Below are 23,370 nucleotides of genomic sequence, written 5' to 3' on the forward strand. Positions count from 1 at the left end.
TGCGAAAGAAATAAAGATAAGAAATATATGAATAAATAAAAACCGAAAGCTACTAATGTGCACTAAAAAACAGGAAGTGCTAGGAGTGAGATACAAGTGTAAATACTTCTAATCAGAGCATAGAAAGTCTAGGTGCAGTCCCGTAGGACAAGCACTAGTTATACGGTACCAGAAGATGTCCAACAAATATTTTATTCCGTCAACACCGCTGAGATCCTCAATGCCACAATCAGCAAGTCTACCTAAAACCTGGAATGGCGCAAAACAGAAAATGTGAGTGGGCAAAAACAAAACTTTTCAAAATCATTTCTTTATCAAACGTTCTAACCCTTCTCCGTAAAACATGTATAATTTTCCCATAAATAGAATATATGCATAAATATATATGTATATATCAATTCAAATCATGCTTCACATATCCATAATTATAAGTATGCCTTACCAAAACATAAAATAGAATAAGTAGCTCAGGTGAGAATAAATTCATGGAAAATAACATATTAGCCAGAACCCCTACAGAAGTCTATACGGTTGAATTCATAGTTCATTAATCAATCTAGCCGGAGTCACTACAAGTGACCTATACTACACTACACTGCACACGAGTCGGAACCACTGTAAGGGTCTGTACGACAAGACTGGTGTAATACAGTTATCCTCAATGCTACGCACTCATGATAGTTATGCGATAAATCGCTAGTCACCTACGAGTCGGAACCACCTATGATGGTCTGTACGACAAGACTGTGCACCTAAATTGGATCCAATGTGAGCATATGGTGCGGGAGGTGACATTATAAACAGGCATGTGCCATATCTCTAGCTAAATCACTAACACCGGGGTGCAAGTTTATGAGCTCTATGCTTCTCAATTAATCACAACCGTTATTCACATTCACAATTCATAAACTCACTGGGCTTACCTAAGCATCCACAACACCACAACTATATATTATGCATACAATTATAACTCATGGTTTAAGCATAAATCAATAGGCATGCATTTTTCAAAGCATAACTCATTTAAATGCATTTTCTGGGAAAATATCAAGCATATACGTATATACTTAAAACCAAAAGCCCACTCACTGGTATGTCGAAGGGTAGTAGCCCCCGAGTAGCCCTTGATTGCGCTCGTCATCGGGATAAGTCTCCCCTATATGCGAAACAACTATAAAAACGTTAATCTAAAACACATAGCCAATACTAGCTAATAACTTCTCATACATTGCTCAAATGAGGTATATAAATATACCATCGTGATCTACACAACACCACGAACATCCCCATATTTTTAAAATAATTTTTATGATGTCCCACGCGCCGGCAAGCGCAAGGCAACACGCGCGGCCACGGACCCTAACGGAATCCTTTAACCCCGTTAGGAATATTTCGTGGAATATTCTGTTAAATAGTAACGGAAACTGTTAAATTAACCAACGTCGTTAGGAATATTCCGTCAAAGTGGACGGAATATTCCGTCATCCCCTACCTTCAAACTCCAGTGACCGTCACCGTCGCCGAAAACTGGAAAAATCTTAGAATCCTTATATCTCCGACGTTTCTTAACCAAAATTCATGAAATTGGTCTCAATTTAAAGCTTACAACTAGAAGAACACATCCTTACCAATTTCAAGGCTTGAAATCCAAGAAAACTCGCCGGAGAGAGCTCGATAATTCCGGCCAAACTTCAAACTCTCCAAACTTGACTTCCCGACATTCAATTTGCTTGGTTTTTCTTCTCCGAGCTTCGTACGAACATCCTAAAGCTTCCTATGAGCTTAAAATCTCCTGAAACATCCATAATTACGACCACATGAACAGTACTCAAATCAGGGTGATGTGAGTACATTTATATAATAAAATTTGGCTACATTTACATATAAAAAATTGGTACATTTATATAAAAGTGTGGGTTCATTTTACATGCAAAAAATTGATACATTATATATATATAAAAGGGGGCACGTTTTCTATCCCAAAAATGGGTACATTGAAAAAAAAAAACAATGCGTACATTTTATAAAAAAAAAATGGTAATACATTTTAGATTAAAAAGATTAATAGATTTTACATTAAAAAAAGGGTACATTTTACATAAAAAATGGTGCTTACAAAAAAGAAGGATACATTTTGCATATAATAAAGTGGTACATTTGTAAAGAAAAATGGGTACATTATAAATAGATTATGGGTACAAATAAAAGGTTAAAACAATTATGAGTACAAATAAAACTTTAAAAAATAATGGACAAAAAGAAATTAATATATGGGTATAAATTAAAATTTAAAAGAAAAGGTGGTACAATTTATATATAAAAAAAAAGGTTGCAAAAATTAAAAATGGGTACAAACTAGAAATGGAAATATATGATAAAAGTTTAGCCATAAATATAAATAAACCAAATGAAATGTTTCAAACACTAAATGAATATATTTAGGAATAAATTTTAATTATCTTGACATGTAAATAGTTTATTTTTGAAATAATTAATGATGTTTATTAAAATTTGAGGACCTTGATCAAAAATTGAAAAGGAATAATGTTTTAATCAAGGGAGTAGAAAAAAAAAATAAGAATGGGAACTTAGTTTCTCCATATTACTCCATATTTAAATTTTGACCGGCTCCTCTTCAACTCATGGGGCTATTGCTTTACATTTCTCGTAGATGTACAAATAAAAAAGATGTTAATTTATATCAATATTTATATCTTTTGGCTAAGATAGATATTTTACATTTTTTAAAATTTCCCATTGAAGAACTTTCTAGCCATGTGTTATAGCTGCATATCAACACCCATGACTCGAGATGCCTAAGATGGCAAAACCTCTACGAGTTACAAATGAAAAGACGGATTTTGATATAGGCATGAGAGTTTTAATTCTCTTAAACAAAACATCTCTACTTTTGGCTAAACATTTTCCAATCAAGAAGAAGGTCATGAAGATTGCTAAAATGGTATTGGTCTGCTATTCTGTGGCCATTACCATCTTCATCACACACAAAGAAGAATCGGAAACTTCATGAGCCGAGATTCGGCGAATGAGGAAATCACATGAGCAAAAACTAGCTCCCTAAATTCTTATCTAAATTTTTAAACCTGTTCTTTGTTAGGAGATTGCCGCTTGATGTAATTTCAAATTGATTCCATTTTTTACTCAATTTAATACTCGTTTAATCATTTGATTTCATATTATATAATCTATGTTTGAAATTTAGATTTTGAGACAATTAAAATTTATGTTGACCATGATATTTCCAGTTGGTGGGTTTTGAATATAATCTATGTTTGAAAAATTAACTAGGGCTTAGCAGATGTGACATTTTCAATAGATTAAGTACTGATTTGGTACTGAGGTGCTTTTATAAAAAGTGGGTATCAAAAAAAGCTAAGCTCAAAAAAGTGTTTGGTAAACACTTAAAAACAACTTATTTTCACAGTTTTGGGTGAAAAAAAAGCTAAAAACGTGAAGCAGCAAAAATAAGTTTATTCTCACAGCACAGCAGAAGCAGTTTTTTTTCAATGCACAACAATACCAAACCAGTCCTAAGTACTTGTTGGAAGAGTTTTAAGTACTTAATCCTAAAAATTTTATCTAGTTTCCATAACTGAGTATGTTTTCATGTAACGCTGAAATGTTTTCATTTAGCATTGGTACGTTTTCATTTGGTATAGTACATTTTTATTTGACATTGGTATATTTTCATTTTTCATGGCTACGTTTTGATTAAAATATATATATACAGTGAAAATTGAAATTGAGTTAAAATTATTAAATATATATTAAAAGTTGAAATGTAAATAGCTTAAATTCAATAAATTGACGTGTCTCAAATCAGAACAGCTTAATAGATATTAATAAATTAAAAACTGAAAAAATAAAAAAAAAAGTGGTAGGTTCTATGTTTAGATACTAATTTTTTTTATTGATAAATTAAGTTCTCATCCCTCATGGTACATTATTTTATGTTTTAAATATATCAATAGTTATTTCTTAAAATATATTAATAATTACATGGTACATTATTTTTTGGGAGTTTTAACTAAACACTCTTGGTACTGTTCACTTTTAACGAAAAACCACATTTTTACTTTTCCCTTGTACTATTCACTACACCTTTATTTGTCATTTTTCATTAAAACTAAAGTTTCTTTGGACTTTTCATTAGTTTTCCTTATTTTTATTGCTAGAACTATGTGAAGAATAATATTACTCTGTTATTGATTTTTAAGTAGTTGTTGTATTGTAAAAATATTATTTGAATTTGTTTAAGTTTCATAATTTGTATTGAATGCATAAATCCAAGAATTTATTTTTATTACAAATACACTAAGGGGATGGGGAGTTCGGCTAAATTACACAATGGGCAACCTAATTTGGTATCGAATTCGTCATCCACGAGATTCAAACCTAAGACCCCTCACTTATAAGTGAAGATGAATATCACCAAACTGTAGTACTAAGTGGCATAAATGTAAGAGTTAAATCCCTTAAATAATGCTACGGACCTTGATCAAACTATTTAAACAAATAAGGTTTCATCCTAACAATTAGGTTGATTAAGGAACGGAACCAAAATGACCTTTTTTATATATTTCTTATTGTGTTGTAGAGGAGTCTAGGGTATGTTTACATATGAGAAAAAAAAAAGGAATTTGAATCGTTTTGATTTATTAGTTTTCTGCGTTTACTAAAATATAGGTATGAAAATCAAAATATGGGGAGACTTTCCCTTACCTTTACTTGCAGCTAATAAAGGGATTTCTCGGATTATAGTGGAAATGGATTCCACTACTTCTGTGAATCTAATCCAGGCTGTGCAGTTGGCTGGGGTTGGTGATTTTCATCCCCTTGCTTCTCTTTTGCGTAATTACCATGAGAAGGTTTCTTTTTCTTTTTTTTTTTTTTTTTTTTTGGACAAAATTGCCATGAGATTTTGAATCAATTTGAATACTCATAATTCTCAAGCATATTTAAAGAGAGAAGAATTATGTTGCAAACTATTTAGCCAATTAGAGCTACAACCTTGATTTGGGGGTTTTTTTTTTCTTGAAGAACCTCCTGTTTGGATTGGTGATCTTTTGTTTGATGACATTTTGAGAATTTCTAGGAATCGCCTAGTTTGTACTTCTTCGATTGTTTAGTGTTTTTGAGATGTTCACCCCCCCTTAGATTACCAAAAACAGTGTAATCATTCACTTCAAATCCATAATCAAATTCCTAAAAATCAGGAATCAAATCACTTAGTTGTACATGATCCTCATCTATGGATGAAATTTACTGCAACACATGCTTGTCATCTAATCATGCATGTGTTGCCGGAAATTTCATCTATGGATGCAAAAATACTCAAGCAATGTAAGTCAATTGAAAGTGCTTCACTCAATCTACCAATATTTAGTCACCATTGTTTTCTTTTTAAAAATATATAGGGCCTAAATAGTCATTTTATGTCACAGCCTGTCCCGAAATAAATTATCGATGGCATGGAAGTTACTAAATTACCTTTGGACGTTGAGATATAATTGAGTTATGTGGTGGTGTGGTTTAAGTTTAAATTTACTTGGACAAATTCTAAATTTTTCATAAGTTTTGGAACACTTAGGACTCAAAGTGTTTTCTTTGGTTTTGGTTGGTGACCCACATGGACCACACACACACACACACAAACTCTCCCTCTCTCTCGTGCCTTCTCTCTCTCCTCCCTCTAGGATTTTTCAAAAATTCCGCACAAAACGTGCGGACAAACTTCAAAACCAACCATACACGCACAGATCAAGGGTTCAAAGAGCACCATTGTGTTCCTGAGATTCATACAAGTTGAATGGTACCATTTTTAGGTAAGAACTTCTTCGAAAACTCGTGAAAACCCTAACCCGATTTTTGTCACTATTCATGCAATTGTAAAATCGTGTATTTTTAGGGATTTCAAGCTCACGTGAAGCTTTAGGAGATTCTCATGAAGCTCGGAATGGTTCGTTGGAAGAAATTGGACGTCAAATCATCTAGAACGATGGGTTTTAAGATTTGCCGGAATATCGAGGCTTTTTCCGACGGGTTTCTGGTGGTTTCAAGGCTCGACTCAGGTATGGTTTTGTTCATCTTGGTGAGATCTTCAAAATGGTTCAAGTTTCATGAAGTTTGGTTTTAAAATGAGAGAGAAATCAGGGTTAGAAACTTTTCCAGAAACCAACGAATAGTCACCGACGTCCGGTGACTCGTCGGCGAAAAAGAAGCATAATCCGTTAGTTTTGACAGAATATGCTAACAGCGTAAGGTAACGCCATTAGTTTTTAGACGGAATATCATAGATTTTAACGGAATATTCTTGACGGCATTAACTACGATGTCAGTGTGCCAGGCACGTGCCCGCGCGTGGGTGGCACGTTTGGCCATGCCTTGGCCAGTGCGTGAGAGGTCGGAAAATTTTTCTAAAAATATGGGGATGTTCATGAGGTTGTGTAGATCATATTGGTATATTCAAACACCCTATTTGAGCATGTGAGGATGTTCATGAGGTTGTGTAGATCATATGGGGATGTTCATGAAGTTATTAGCTAGTATTGGTTATGTGCTTTAAATTAACATTTTTATAGTTGTTTCGCATATAGGGGAGACTTATCCCGAGGACAAGCGCAATCAAGGCGACTCGGGGGCTACGACCCTTCAACATACCAGTGAGTGGGCTTTTGGTTTTTAGTATATACTTATATACTTGATATTTTCCCAGAAAATGCGTATAAATGAAAGTATGCCTTGAAATGCCATGCATATAAATTTATGTTCAGTATATGAATTAGTATATAATGCATTATATATAATTATGGTGATGTGGACGCTCAAGTAAGCCCAGGTGAGTTTATGAATTGTGAATGTGAATAACGGTTGTGATTAATTGAGAAACATTGAGCTTATAAACCTGCACCCCGGTGTTAGTGATTTAGCCAGAGATATGGCACATGCCTGTTTATAATGTCACATCCCGCACCATATGCTCACATTGGATCCAATTTAAGTGCACAGTCTTATCGTACAGACCATTATAGGTGGTTCCGACTCGTAGGTGACTAGCGATTTATCGCACAACTATCATGAGAGAGTAGCACTGAGCCTAACTATATTACACCCAGTTTTGTCGTACAGACCATTACAGTGGTTCTGACTCGTGTGCAGTGTAGTGCCGTATAGGTCATTTGCAGTGACTCCGGCTAGATTGACTAATGAGCTATGAATTCAGCCGTACAGACTTCTGCAGGGGTTCCGGGTAATGTGTTATTTTCCATGAATTTATTTTCACCTGAGTTACTTATTCTGTTTATATCTTGGCATGGCATACTCATGATTATGAATATGTGAAGCATGATTTGAATTGGTATATATATATATATATATATTCTATTTCTGGGAAAAATTATACATGTTTTACGGCAAAGGGTTAGAGCACTTGATAAATGAAATGATTTTGAAAAGCTTTGTTTTTGCCCACTCACGTTTTCTGTTTTGCGCCCCTCCAGGTTTTAGGTAGACTTGCTGTTGGTGGCTTTGAGGATCTCGACGGTTCTGACAGAATAAAATATTCGTATGATATCTTCTGGTACTGTATAACTAGTACTTGTCCTACTGAACTGCACCTAGACTTTCTATGCTCTGATTAGGAGTATTTACTCGTGTATCTCACTCCTAGCACTTTCTGCTTATTAGTGCACATTAGTAGCTTTCAATTTTTGTTTGCTTATTTATTATCCTTATCGCTTCCGCACTGTACACATGGCTACGTCACCCTCACGTGACAGCCGGCACACCTCGATCTCGGTTGGGGTGTGTCAGTTGTCACATCCCAGCCCAGGCGGGACCACTTCCCGGGCTCGACTTTACTATAGCACGATATTGTCCGCTTTGGGCCCCGACCACGCCCTCACGGTTTTGTTTCTGGGAACTCACACGAGAACTTCCCAGTGGGTCACCCATCCTAGGATTGCTCTCGCGCGAACTCGCTTAACTTTGGAGTTCCGATGGAACCGGAAGCCAGTGAGCTCCCAAAAGGCCTCGTCCTAGGTAGAAATGGGAATATACATATAAGGCTTAGAGGATCCACTCCCCTGGGCGATGTGGGATGTTACATTTTATATTAGGATATTGAAGTTATTTAATAACAAAAATTTTTGTATGATGTATCCAACAATGTAGAGTACTAATAAAAAAAAAACTATGCCTGAGTACTAATAAAAAGAATGGAGTTTTAACGAAAAGTCCACGGTACTGTTCACTTTAACGAAAAACCACATTTTTATACTAAAAAGTCAATTATGCTACTATTCATTTTACCTTTTATTTTTCCTTATCGTTAAAACTCAAAGTTTTCAAACCCTTTTCATTAGTTTTTCTTTAAAAAACTATGTCTTATTGCATTTTTTATGAGGAATGCTAGCTACATTTTCTTCTTGCCTTTCCCTTTCTGCCCTTGCAACTCATTACATGCCAATTGTACTTTGCTTTTACTGAAAACTAAGTATTTAACTAGAAATTTTCATTCCACTTTTACCCCTAATAAATCAGTTCTAACCCATTATTGCTCTTTGTTTTCTTTGAATTGTTTCATTTACTATTGTTATTTCTTTTGATTACAAATTTAAAATAAATCAAGTAACTGAAGGAAAAAAAATGGTAGAACCCTTCATCTTCTGTATCTTCTTCAATCAGAACCGCTGGTTGATTTGAAATGGCCACCATGTGAACATGAAAACAGCGCTTTTGGTCTCTAGGGAGGCAACCAAGCGAATGATACACGGCAGGGGTGGGAGAATAATCATGATTACGACGTCAGCTTTCGTATCTTCTTCTACTAAATACCTAGAATCCTATGTTTATCCATAAGAATGGAGAGGTTTTTCATGCACCCTATACAACCCAAGACAACGGTGGAAATCATGGTCACCTTTTGGTAAAGGAGTAGTGGAATAACTATGAGTTTGCGAATTACGTTGCGCCAGGTTTGTGGCGACGAATTTTTTTTCAAGTAAGAGTATGTTTGGGCCTGAACTAACGTCGCTTGACAATGGGTTAACCCGAGTTGAGAATCTATAATTCTCTGCCCAATAATAATTCCTCGGGTTAGTGGACTTTTAACACAAGAGAAGATTGGTTTGACCGAGTCCTTATGGAAGTAGGACTATGAAAGAATTAAGTTTGGACATGGCTTGGTCTAGTTATCAGTAAAATGTAATTACCATTGATCAAGATGGGTTCTAATAAAATGTGAATCATTTTAAGGATTGGAATTTATTCTTGATCAGATCAATATGAATTAAGTGTATATAGGACTTTCTCAGAGTCTTGGTTCAATTAAAGAAACTGAGGCTGGATAGAGTTTGGGTTTCAGCTAAGGAAAAGATAATAGAGGAATATCCAGGAAAATGCTAAGTAGGCACAGTCGCATCAGAACTTTACCTTGGCATACTTGTTTATTACGAAGACCATCCCTATAAATAGAAGAGGTTCTGCAACATGAAAATTCCTTTCAACTCAACCGCTCTACGCAAAACCATTCTCACACCCCTAAGAAAAATACAAACTATCCTAACCCCCTCCCGTCAAAATATCTTGAATTTGGATGAGGCAATAGCATTGTGTTGACAATCGAGGGCACCTTTAGTTTGGACAAGTAAACGAAACCAGAACCGTAAAATCAAGCAGGATAATAGCACATTCAGGTTGGACAAGTAAACAACATTGCTTCTAGGCTGGTTGGTTATCTATCTAAATCTTGGAAGGTGAATAATTCTTAATTCTTTCTCTCGAAGAGGTCACTTCACTAGCTTCCCAGCGAAGTGAAGTGTTCTATAATCGGTTACTCTTAGGTACATTTTTCAATTCGACATTCAAACAGCCGAACCACGTTCACTATAAAAACGCTCCTATCTTTTGACTACATTTTTCCTTACAACCTAGTACCGATTTAGCGCACCTATATTCTCACAAATGTTGTGGAGGTAGCCGAACCCGGTGGAGAAAATCCTGAACCTCACACTGAATTAGCCAACCTCATCTTCAGGTTCTAGAACCCAAGGCAGACTCGTTCCTTTCTCAAACCTAGCCACTAAGTGCATAAGTCAGCATCGTATTTGACACAACCACCACCACACCTATACTACTCGCTCGACCAAGCTCGGCTACGAGTTGGCACGCTCGCATTCATAAGTAAGACGTAGTTAGTTCATAATTACTTGGTTTGCACGCCACGTAGACTTTATAATTTTTAAGGCTAACAGAGGGAGAAAACGATTTAGAAGATTGAGGAAGCTTTCCCTTTGGGTTGATTAGGCGAGCCCAATGATGTGTCTCATATGTGGGTATTTCCATGGCAGATCATGCATGGTCTAAGTGTGAGCTGATGTAGAACAGTAAAGGCCAAGATTCAACCACATTTTCAAAATAAAAAATAATAATAATAGTAATGAATGACTAAAGTAATAAATAAATAATGGGCTAGATTTGATTTATTAAGGGTACAAATGAAAAGATAATTGATACCTTTTAAACACATAAAATATTTAGTTTTAAGTAAAATCAAGGTCCAAATGGCATGCAATGAGTGAAAAAAAGTTAAAGAACAATATAAAAGGAAAACGTAGCTAGCATTTTATTTTTTATACCGTCTCATTGCTATATCTATACTATTATTAAGAGAACCCTCCTTGTCAACTTTTTGCCATTTTTTTCCTATTTTGCTCTCACTTTTGATTAGGGATGTAATTTTTTCCCGAAAATCCCAAACCGTCCCGAACCCATCCCACATTTTGACCGAAAAATGCCCAAACCGAATTTCCCGAAAAATGCCCGAACTGAATTTCTCGAAAAATTTGGTACCCAAAACCGAACCCGTCCCGAAAGTTTCGGTTTGGGATTCGGCCACAACTTTGAAAGAGTCCGATAATCCCGAACCGAACCGAATATTATATATATATATATATTAATTTTTAATTAGAAATTACTTGAACCGTTGGATTTGTTAAGAAGATCTAATCCAACCGTCCATTGAGTTAGGTCATTTGTTAGGTCTCTTAGACTCTCTCTCACTCTCTTCGTCTCTCACAGTCACTCACACTCTCACTCACAGTCCCGCCGCTCATGCTCCCACCGCTCCGCTCCTTCGTAGAATCCACGCCACTCCTCGTCCTCCATCAACTCACGCCGCTCCACCTCCTCCATTGACTCACGCAAACGTAAGAAGGAAGTCTCGAATCTGACACCAATCGAATCCCAAAATCCAGGTAAGGGTTTCTGATTTTCACTGGGGTTTTGTTCTTTAGTGTTTAGGGTCAAATTTCATGTTGATTAACTTGATGTTTGAGTATTTTCTCGAATGTGTGAGTGAGGGTTTGAGGATTGTGGGTTTCGAATTAGGGTGGGTAAATGCAGGACCTGCATGCAGGATATGGTTCTATGTGTTTTGTCAAAGTATCTTCTCTCCAAATGTTTTGCAATGGAAAATGTATAAGATATGGTTCTATGTTTATTGCAAGAGCATTCTCACCAATATTCAAACGACTTGAGGAAAATCTAAAATAGAAATTTTGTAGAAGGAAGTAGACCACAGTAGAGCTTTCCTTGTCTAATTCCAGCAACATAGCAGCATCGAATATACAGGTAACAGGCATATCTAAAGTGGTTAGTTCTTAACTAGAAGATATTGAGCAGCAAATATTTCTTTTTTTGCATGCCTTGCTTTTTCCCTCATAATCTCCGGTCCATTTTTCTCATCCCCTTGTAGTTTTCCCATTGTTATGTATATCACACTTGTAATTGATTGCACTGACTTGAACACATCTTGTGCTGCTCTTCACTTCACTTTGTGTTGTATTGTATGCCATACTCCTAACATGAATAAATTAATGTGGCAGACATTGCTTTCTTTCTTTTAGAAAAGTGATAAAGTTTTCTTCTTGGCATTCAAAATTAATGCCATACTCCTAACATGAATAAATTAATGTGTCGATTTTGAAGATATTTATGCTGTCTTTGGACTCCGTGGCATGCTCAAACTTACATTTGGAGAGAAAATACTTTAACATAGAATATTTTGATTATATTCTGAGATAAATATGTGTTTGACTTTGATATATACGTGCTTATGGATCAGTTTATGGAATGTGCACTCTGTCAGTTTATGGATCAATTTATGGTTGTGATATATATGTGTTTGATCAGTATATGAGATGAGATATATGAATATTATATATATGTTGAACTGTGTTGTGATATATTATTATGCATTGTCAAGATGGACGGGTCTGGTCATGGTAGTGGTAGTCAATCACAATCTACTAGTACACTTAGGATATCGGTTTTAGTAAAACAAAAGCCACAGTACATTCAAACTAAATACTATGAAGATTATTGTGATGATGATCCGGATATGGATGTTGATATAGGGTCAGAAGAAAGATGAAGAAATAGAGGAAGAATAAGGTGATGAGGATAGTGTTGAATTAGACAAGCGGCAGATACCTTTGGTGGCCACATTAGCAAGTATGGTGGGTCAACAGAAAAAAAGTAATAAGACTATGGGGCCAAGTCCGGCTTGGAATGGTGCCACTAAGGTAAATGTGATCATTGCAAAATGCAAGTGCCGGCGGAGTCCTCTAGACATAGGATGAAAGGTATTCTTAATCATTTGAAGAAATGCCCGGATTCTAGTCTCTACGAGGCACCAGATTCTAGTCTCTATGAGGCACCAGATTCGAAATAACCATTGTTGTCACAAGGGGTGATGGGGGGCCAAGTTGTCGCTCACACTTTCAATCAAAAAAGACTTGATATGAAATGTGTGAACTGGATAATAAAAGTGGAGATGCCTTTTAGGGCGGTTGATCAAGAGGACTTTAGAGATTGGATCCATGACTTGAATCCAAAATACAAGCTTCCAAATAGGCACAAGGTGGCGGCGGCGGTTTTAGAATTGTATTTTACAGAGAAGGAAACAATCAAGATGGTGGTTGATGGTTTGAGGGTGAGTATCACTATCGATACTTGAACCTCAATCCAAAATATTAATTCCATGGTGGTGACGGCACATTTTTTGATCCTAAATTTTGTTCAAATTACGTCTCACAATATTGGGAGGTGTCTAGAGGTATGCTTGAATAATTGGGGCATAGATAAGATATTTAGCATTACCGTTGACAATGCTAGTGCCAATGACACTGCCATTACATAAATGAAGAGAAGGCTTAAGTCCAATGGTACTTTTTTACTTGACAGGGCTCACTTGCACATGAGGTGTGCTTGTCACATCCTCAATTTGATAGTTAAAGATGGAATGATGGAGCTTAGTTGTGAGATTGAAGGGATAAGGAATTGTGTCAAGTTCATATACTCATCTCCTGCGAGGTTGAAGACTTTTAGGGAATATTGCGTCTTAATGATATTTGATAAGATGTCGAATATTCATTTTGATGTTGTCACAAGGTGGAATGCCACCTATGAAATGCTCAATAGTGCCTTCAAATTTAAGCAAGTGTTTTCAAGGATGGCGGATGAGTGCAACACTTTCATCTCTTACTTTCAAGAGGAGGTATCTGAAGAGATCAATGGGGTCACAACCAAGGTGAAACGGGTAGGTCTTCCGGTGGTCGAAGATTGGGAGAGGGCGGTGAGTTTTGCTCACTTTCTTAAAAAGTTTTATGATACCACCTTGACACTTAGTGCAACCCTTACTCCAACTTTAAACTTAATACGTGGCACGGTGATTGCAGTGCAAGTGGAGATAGAAGAAAAGATTTGCAATTCCTCTAATGCCACTTTGCAAAGTGTGGCAACTGCCATAAAGCTTAAGTTTGACAAGTATTGGGGGGACATTGAAAAGGTTAACCCAATACTCTTTATAGCCCAAGCACTCGACCCGAGGTACAAGTTTGAAATGTTGGAGGCAAGCCTAAAGGAACTCTGCTATTCATGTAAAGCAATCTTGGATGTGAAGAAAAGTATTAAAAAAACTTGACAGATTTGTTTAAGGCGTATAAGGAGGGAGAGGTTTCTAGTAGTAGTAGTGTTACCGTGGATCAAAGGCCAAGTGTTGTGGTAGATAATTCTTCAGGGTTGGAATATGATGATGTTGCTACAAGAATGCAAAGGAAGATCCAACAAAAAAAAGTGGCGGCCCAACAAAACGAGATATCCAATAAAATGGAAATGTATTTCAATTATCCTTACCAAAGCTTAACATTGGGTTTCAATATTTTGGATTCGTGGAAAGTCAATTGTGGAACATATCCAACTCTTAGTAAGGTTGCTAAGGACATTTTTGCTCTTCCTAGTAGCACTGTTGCTAGTGAGAATGCTTTTAGTCTTGGTGGAAGAGTTGTAGATCCTTTTATAGCTTCCCTAACACCGAGAACAGTTGAGGCTTTGGTGTGCACAAGTGATTGGCTAAGGGGGAATGAAATGTCCTTCTACAAGGAGCCTACAATTGACGACCTCATGTTCTACAAGGAACTTGAAGACTTGGAGAAGGGTAAGTGAAGTATTTGATTTCATATTTTTAGTTTCTTAGTTTTATAATTTATGCATTCACTTTCTAAATATATTTAGTGTTTTATTGTTTTTATCGTTTTAGAGTTGCCTAATATGGGAGGTGAGGAGAATCCCACACAAAGTGAAATGCCACCTCCTCCACCACCTCAAGTTCAACGTTGCCCATCACTACATCCGCAACCACCCATTTCAAGAGCATCTACACGAACACAAATGAGGGTTCAATTATCAACAAGAGGAAAGGGTCCACCATCAACGGCAACGGGTCATTCATCAACAAGGGGAAGGGGTCGAAGGGGCTAAAGGGAATGAACTTACTTAAGCTTCATTTTGGTTGCATGCACTTTCTTGCTTATAAACTATGTTTTTCTTTTGGTTTGTAACTTAATCCAAATTCATTCGGAAGTTTGGTTTGTAAAACTTAACTTATTTCATTTTGGTTGCATGCACTTTTAATTAACTAGTTTGGTAGACAATTGTGAACTTAAGCTTAACTTGTTAGTTGTTGCTTCCTTGGTATGAAAATTGAAACAGGTGGTATTGTGAAACTGAAATTGTGACATTTTGAAACTTTAAGTGATATTGTGGTTAAATTGTGAAACTAAAAGTCTGAAACAAGTGGGCTGCAACCTGCAAGCCTGCAATTGTTCCTTTTTTTTTTCTTTTTTTTTTTCTAAAAAATGGGTGGGCCTACTTGTTAAACAGCTTAAAATTGTAAAAAGTTTTAAAAGCCCAACATTTTGGGCTTCAAGGCCCAATACCAAAGTGACCCGAAAATCCCGAAACACTTTCGGGAATCCCGAATTTCGAGAAATGAATAGTTTCGGTTCGGTTTTGGGATATAAAATCCCATCTTGAAATGTTTTGATTTGGGATTCGGGTTAGGGGTTTCGGTTCGGGATCCCAACCCAAACCAACCTTACTTTTGATACACAATCCTTACATAAGGAGGGCAAATTAGTAATTTTGTATCTTTTGAGAAAATGACAATCATATCCCTATTTTTCCTATTTTACCCTCACTTTTGATACACAATATTTACATAAGGAGGACAAAACAATAATTATGTAATATTAAGATAAAATATGCACTTATTAAGAGAAATTGTTCCACCATCATTATTTCATACTCTTTTAATCACACTCTTTAATAAAAAAAAACAAAAAATAAAATGAAATTATTTACACACAGAAAAAGAAAAAAAAAATTAGAGATCCAATCAAATTTCATTTTTATCCCACTATCAATCCCACTTCATCCAATTTTTTCTTTTTATTTTCTTCATTCCCCTTCTTCTCTGTTTGGTTTATTCCACCAGCAGAATTTAATACTGGAATACAAAATATTTTATTTTATTTCACTTATATATATTGGGAGAATTTGCACAAATACTACCTAAAATATTAGGAGTGTGTCTATTTGCTACCTAAATTAAAAGATTTGTCTAATTACCACCCAGACTCCAATTTTGGTGCCAATGTACCACACCTTTAATAATTTCTGTTAAATTGTCCGTTAAAGTCTGAGATGCGTGTTATGAAATTTGAATAGTTGTGGTAGTGATTGTGCCGCCTGAGAGGGGGCTGGTTGTGGTTTATATGCAGTAAGTGGAGGCGTGGGGAGTGGAGGAAGGTCACTAAGTGAGGTATGATATACCCCATTGTCTCTCTTCTTCTCTTTTCAATATTTATTTCATTACTTTTTTCATGTTTTATTTAGTTTGAGTTTTCAATAAATTAAAAGATTGAAACTGGACCCACCTATCTCCCTCGCCGTGTTTCCTATATCTTCCTCCCCAACTCCAATTGTCTATCCTTCCTCCACTCCATTTTCCTCTCCTTTTCTCACTCAATCTTCCTATCTTGGCCTTATGCAGTATATTTCCTTCCCTTCCCTTTTTTTTAGTTGTTTAAATAAATTTAAATATTGTGATTAAGGTGGTTTAGATAGAAATACACAAAATTACCTTTAAACTTAACGACATAGTTGGCTGACAGAGGTGGCAAACCACTTAGTACTAGTGGTATTCCACTTTCACTTATAAATGAGAGATCTTCGATTCAATTCTTGCCCAAGGTTCTAAAAGACGTTAGGCACTAGTCGGGCAGTGGGTTAGGGCCTAACACCTAGGCGAGCACCTAGGGAGACTAAACAGATTTAAATAAATCTATTATATTTCGTGTAAATAAGTGTCTATTTATACTTAAAATATATATAATTTCATCATAAACTACAAAATAGAATGACATATATATTATGAAGTATTAGAACATAATGAAAACATGGGGAACAAGGACATAAAGTGTGTTCATTTAAGTATGCAACAAGTCTCTTACAATTTATTGAGAAAAAAATGCAAAATGAAAGTTATCTATGTTCTGTCTACATGAGTTGCGACCTAGGCAAGTGCCTAGGTAGGTTTGGGTGGGCTATGTGGGTGCTTAGGTAGGTGCCTCAACATGTGTACACGCTCTTTCTTAATTTTCAAACACCTAAGCATTAATCGGGGTGGTGGTCAACCGCCTAGCGCCTAGGCGATGCTCAATGGAGATTTTTAGAACAATGTTCTCGCCAAAGACAAATTTGAATACATTATTGCTAGCTCATTATGAGGCTTAGCCCACTTTCTGGCCCCATAGTATAACTAATATCGTTTGTTTTAAAAATAAAAAAAAATAAAAACAAACAAACAAACAAACAAACAGATGTGCTAATTTAGCACCAAAATAAAAGTCTAAGTGGTAATTGACTAATTAAGCTAAAAATTTAGATTGAGTGGAAAATGGGCACACCCCTAAAAATTCAACTAGAACGTACAGGAAAAAAAAGTCGAACTTGGTACACATTTTAATTTCAACTTCCTTATATAATTCCTCTGAGATTACACGGAAAGAGTTAAATATATAATTGGAAATATTTTTTAAATCAAAGAAAACCCTGCCCACACGTTACATTATATTGAGAAAAAAAAATGTGTGATATATGGATTCAATTGCTATAACAAACAGCTGATGATAAAGTCAAAAATAGACGTGGACGATCATTGAATTCTTCTTGGCGAAACAGAAAAGTTTTTAATTGTTATTTTATTTCAAAAGAGAAGGCCACACCCTGTTTTTCTTCGCCCAAACCCACACTTTCTCTGCAGAATGGCAACTATATTTGTGAATTCAGTTCTGTAGTTATATAACTAACCCGTTTTAACTTTTAACCCTAACCCTAAAAACATATATATAAAAAAGGAATAAAAGGTTAGGTCACAAACTGTTGCTGCTAATTCGATTCCTGCATGTTGCAGCAAATTTGAGGTGTAAAATTTAAGAAGAGTACAGATACGAAGTGGATTAATTAGCAGCATAGAAAAAATCACATCATAAAACTTGTGAAAGCCGATGCTCCCTCTCCAAGTATTTACTATCTTCCAAGTCCAATCCATCATATCAGGTGACAAACCATGAATTACTGGCACATATAATAAAAAATTAGATCGAACCGAAATCCTCCGCCAAGCAAAATTACACAAATAAGAAATTAAATAATAATAATAATAATAATAATACACCAGTTCATGAACAATTAATTAGTTGCATAACTGAATTAAAGGTCAGAAACCCAATTGGAAACTAGACATGAATTATTATTCTTTTCCTTGCAAACTGAACATCATCAAAAGGCAGCAAATTAAACTCAAAGAAACTAAAACTAAGCTAGCTTTTATATTGTAACATCCACAAAAACACACCCCCAAAGTTTATCTCCTTCTTTTTAGATCTTAATTCACATCTCTCACTTTCTATCTTGTTTCTAAAATTTATATTTCAATACAACAAAATGAAAATCCCCCACCTCTTCAGTTTCATCTCACTTTTATTAGAAAGGTGGTCTTGAATGCGCCCAATTACCATAAGCCTCATGCCCAAGATGTCCATGGCCACCAATGGGGATCAGATTTGGAGGCAGATGATGACTGTAAATATTGGGAAGTCCAGATGAAGGATCAGGGAGTTGCTGCTGCTGATGATGCCCCCCACCCCCCAATTGGGCTCCACTGCTCCCACCACCAGTTGGGGAACCTCCATTATTATGCCCTCCTCCTCCTCCTCCTCCTCCTCCTCCACTTCCTCCACCCTCCTCATCCTCCTCAAGAGGCAGCCTCTCATAAGTAGCATTTGCAAATGTTGCTGCCACCACCATCACTGGGCCTGCCGCCACTAGTGACCCCACCACACTTCCTCCAACCACCTGCCCCTGCCCACCGGCTAAATAAACCGTCAGCCCAGTAGACCCGGGAGGGGCAGGACCGGGAAGGAACGCCCCACTCAGAGACAAAATTTCAAACCTCCCGTGAAGCGCCACCACAGCTCCTGGAGCCGCAGGTTGTCTGAGGGTTACGTTGGCGACCGAGCCACTCCCGCTGAGAACACACACGCCTCTCTGCCGCCTCCTCGCGAACTGCGCCACGCTCTCCGCCACGTCAGCGCCGCCGGCAACCTCCATGACGTGACTACGGAGGGAGTTGGGGCTGTCCCGGGTGACGAAGATGGGGGGTTTGGGCTTGTTTTTGGATCCTGGAGGGCGACCTCTTGGCCTGCGGGATCCAATCTCGACTGCGCCTTCTTTGGGCTCATCATGGTCTCTGTCGTCATCATCGTCTCTGCCACTGCTTCTACCGCTGTTGGTTTCGTTTATGGAAATTTCGAGCTCCCGCTGCTTGCTCAGAGTTGGCGAATTGGTGACTACCGGGTCCATGCCCGGTAGCCCCAAGTTACCACTCCACCAGGGGTTCGCCAGAGTGGCAATTGATGGTCAAATTCGGGGAAAGTATGACAAGGAGGAGGAAACTAAACCTAAATAAGACTATAAAGACAAGCTCCTCAATTTGCCCTATTTAACTCGTTTCACAGTTTGAGATCACCAAGTCAAATCTATATATGTATACATACAGCTCATCAAGAAGAAAAAAGGAAAAAAAAGAAAGCAAAGGAAGCTTGTTTAACCTTGTAAGAGAGAGTAGTAGAAGTTGATCAGAGAACCTGGGGAGAAGGGAGAGAATTAGATTGAATTAATTGGTGATGGGAGGAACCCATTAGAGATTGAGTTACACAGGTGATGAAGATGTAACCAAATAAGATGAACAGACGATAGAGAAGTGGTGAGATGATATTAGTGGAGAGAATAAGGAACAGATGCAAAAACCCTTAAACTTGATTGATACAAACAATTAAGCACAAAGAAGAAAGGGAGAATATAAATTAAAATTAAGAAAGCACAGTAATACTAATACTAGCACACAGAAGGAAAAGACTGAAACGAAAATAAGATAGTATATTTATATAAAAATATACTTAAGTAGAGACAACTAATTCAAAATTACAAAGTGGTTTATGGGGTTGGTGTTTAATAAGCAAGGCTCTGTTATGATTTGGGGGAGCTGAGGGAGGAGGTTATACCCTTTTTTCTTGTCTCGATCTCTTTTGATCTCTCTTTAATCTCTCTTTAATCTCTCTTTCTCTGTGTATATAAAAAGAAGAAGATTAGATTAGTGGCTGGCTAGTGATGTGTGCTTTTTTTTTTTTTTTTTTTTTGAGAAGGAAGGGAAGGAGGGGGGTCTTGGAAGGGTTAGGGTTTCGTGGGGTCGCGTGCGCGTGGGGAGGTGTCGTTCACACCGTTGTCTGGGGCCCAACAGACATCTCAATCAGAGAAGGAGATCATCTCTGGATCGCTTTCATCAAATCTTACCAACTAATAAATTCGAATTTTTGAAATTTGATTAAACGGTTAAAATTATTATAACTTTTAAAAAAACTTCTTATTTTTAGTAGTTAGATCAAATTTCAATAATCTGATCCGAGAGGATCCCTTTTGTGTGTTTTGTCTGCGAGTGTGCATCCGTGTGCATCACAGTACCAAGAAAAGCTGGAGAGGACTGAGAGTGAAACGACCTGTGGATGTATGGATGGATGGATGGGTTAATGGATGGTGTTGCTCTGGCTACTACTACTTCTTTCTCCATGGCCTCCTTTTTTTTGCTGTTTTAATGTAGTCTTCTTTCCTAGAATAGGTTGTAACCCATGTTTTCTTTTGTTGACACACAAACAGAAAAAGGACAGTATTCATATGATTATTTTTTAAGTAGGGATAATCTCAAAATCCATACATTCGTTATTTGTCTCTCTTTGACCTAAATTAAAGAAAAAACTAATTATTTGACTCCAACTGTGCTACTTTTCTGAAAACAAAATTTTGTACCGTACAAGTCATTGATGTAAAATGTCAGATAGGGTCATGTCTAACTTTTAGGTTAAACTTAAAATTTTTAACTCATAAATAATTTTTTCGCTCCAATCTTAATGTGTTAAATTTTGTACTTGAGATTACTAAAGAATAAACTTAGACTAACATTTTTAAAGTAAATTTTAAAAAAAAAAATTATGTAAACTATCCTAATTTAATTTTATGAATATTTTAATTTAAAATTATTTAGATTCCGATAAATATTGTAACATCACTAAATCGACATTATGAAACTCATGGATACTACAAAAGAATATAAAACACATAAAAGAATATAAAACACATGATAGAATATAAAACACATGATAGAAATGTTTAACACATGAAACACATATAAACCATAATTAATAAATCTTGATTAATAACTACATAAAATTAATACAAACGATAACTAATAAACATTATAAAAATTAATACAAACGATAATTAATAAACAACATAAAATTAATACAAAAGATAATTAATAAACAACATAAAAAAATTAATCATAATAAGGGTTTAGGGTTCATTCATCATCATAATTTGCTTGACTTGCGCCTTGACTTCGGATAAGGTATTAGATGGTGGACTTGAGATATAGGCATGAGATGGATCATCATCTTGAAATATACTCCTTGCAGCATTCTTTCGCATAATTCTCTTTTATCACGGAAGAATTTCTTCCTATTTGGAGTGTATTTGTTGAGGTCCTCCTTCATTATATCAAAATAGAACATTTCTAGCTCCAATTCTAATTGCTTCTCAAATGCCAAGCACATACGAACCGTTTCTTCCTCCCGAGCCTCTCGGTGTTCAAACAATTTTTCAAATCCAGAAGAAATCGTTGCAACAATCAGATCTTGCATCTTTCCTTTTTCTCTTTGCTTCCTTTTGCTTATCTCTTCCTAGGGGCCTTGTAAAAGAAGTTGGGGTCACCGAATTGTTACCTTTATTGCTAACCTTTGCGTTTGAGGCTTCATTAGTAAATAATTTTTCCCATTGTTGGTCCGCATCGGTTTCCCACCTCGGACAATCCTTGAGGACGTCTCAAGCATGATGCAACTTAAAAGTTTGGTTTTTGGGCGTGTTCTTGTATTGTAAATCGTCATTGCTTTGTCACCTTATGCAAGGTATACATAAATACAATTAGTTGCAAAACAAGATTGTGTACATGAAAAATAAACTATGAACGAAGACACTCACCACTTATACGGTGCTCCTTCCACTAGACATGTCATTCATGACTCTCTCCAAGTTTCCCTTCCATAAAGTGCACGATTTGTTGATAACCTTCCACCGATCGTAAATAATACCAACTTCCCTTCGGTTGGTGTTGGAGTTGGAAATGAACTTATCAACAATTTTAGCCCACAAAATTTTTTTATTTTGATTCATGCCAACGGCACCATCTTCACTAGTACAAACCCATGCCAAGCACAAAGCAACTTCTTCCTCATTTGACCAATTATGACCTCTAATATGATCTTTTGGCATCTTGAAAATTTTGGAAATGGGAAGAAAATGAATTTGGAAGATGGTAGAAAGAAAAATTGGAAGAATTGTAGGAGAAAAATTGAATTTTGTGTGGGTGTTTGAACAAATACATAGGTATTTTATAGAGTTTTTGGGTGAATTTTCATTTATATAATTTTTTTTAAATTATTTTAGCCATTAGATTGAATTTTGGACCGTTGGATCTTTTTAAACCGTTAGATTTGATCATATATATTAGATCTCAGCCATTAGATTCAATGAATTTATAAATATAAAACCAAATATTAAGTACATTTGAATATGAACCGTTGGATCAACCAACGGTCAGTGTTGGCCAGCACCATTAGATTAAAGCAGAGAGCCGATAGGATCATTATTATGGTCGACAAGTGGCCAACGAGCCCACATGGGCGGGGTCCCTGGGCTGTCGAAGTATTTGGCAACCTGGCATGTTTATGCGTGGGTCACGTGAGACTTGCACAGATGGGCTTCTGTTTTCCACGCGAACAAGTGGGCCAACCCACTAACCCTGTGTTAAATTCTGGCTGGAATTTGCCCCACATGAGTTTTGGGTAAAACTCATATTTGGCCCAAGGTTTTGAGCAAGTTGGGGTGGGTTTAGAACCTAAAATTTGAGTTTTACTCCAAGGGTTGGAGTAGATCTAAAGATCGATGATGAGTTAATGAGGGCTTAATGTTGGGGTTGTATGACTTGATACAAGTCATAAATGAACATCAAACAAGCCTGACTCAAGGTGCATTGGACTTCAGCAGTTAAGTTAGGGTAATTTAGGTACCGTTTGGTACGTAGGACGGGACGGGACGGGACAGGACGGGACAGGACGGGACGGGACGGGACGGGACGGAACGGGACGAGCCGTTCGGTCCCACGTTTGGTGCGCCTAAAAATTGTGGAACGGGTTGTCCCATGAGACGAAATTTGGCTGATTTTTCGTTCCACATCTTCCCCCTGGAACGACCCATTCCACATCCGTGGAACACAAATTTATAACATTTTATGACAAAATTTCTCCTTATCTTTTTCAATATTTACATCATCCGTTT

General features: G+C 36.6%; 1 protein-coding gene and 1 long non-coding RNA gene across 2 annotated transcripts; one reads left to right on the forward strand and one right to left on the reverse strand.

Moving 5' to 3' along the window:
• The first annotated feature begins 11,110 nt into the window (after positions 1-11,110).
• Positions 11,111-15,026, forward strand: LOC139190614 (uncharacterized). The gene is made up of 2 exons (XR_011574932.1): positions 11,111-14,518; positions 14,621-15,026. It is a non-coding gene; the product is annotated as an uncharacterized lncRNA (long non-coding RNA).
• Positions 15,027-18,154: 3,128 nt separating this feature from the next.
• LOC103453413 (AT-hook motif nuclear-localized protein 20-like) lies at positions 18,155-20,064 on the reverse strand. The gene has a single exon (XM_029091960.2). The coding sequence runs from the start codon at positions 19,285-19,287 to the stop codon at positions 18,409-18,411; it is 879 nt and encodes a 292-aa protein (XP_028947793.2). The 5' UTR covers positions 19,288-20,064; the 3' UTR covers positions 18,155-18,408.
• Between the last annotated feature and the right edge of the window lie 3,306 nt (positions 20,065-23,370).

The sequence above is a fragment of the Malus domestica genome, chromosome 13, assembly GCF_042453785.1.
Source record: "Malus domestica chromosome 13, GDT2T_hap1".
Classification (NCBI taxonomy): Eukaryota; Viridiplantae; Streptophyta; class Magnoliopsida; order Rosales; family Rosaceae; genus Malus; species Malus domestica.

What these genes read in the sequence shown, in the direction of transcription:
- LOC103453413 (XM_029091960.2), bottom strand. Translation starts at nt 19,287, where the DNA reads ATGGACCCGGTAGTCACCAATTCGCCAACTCTGAGCAAGCAGCGGGAG.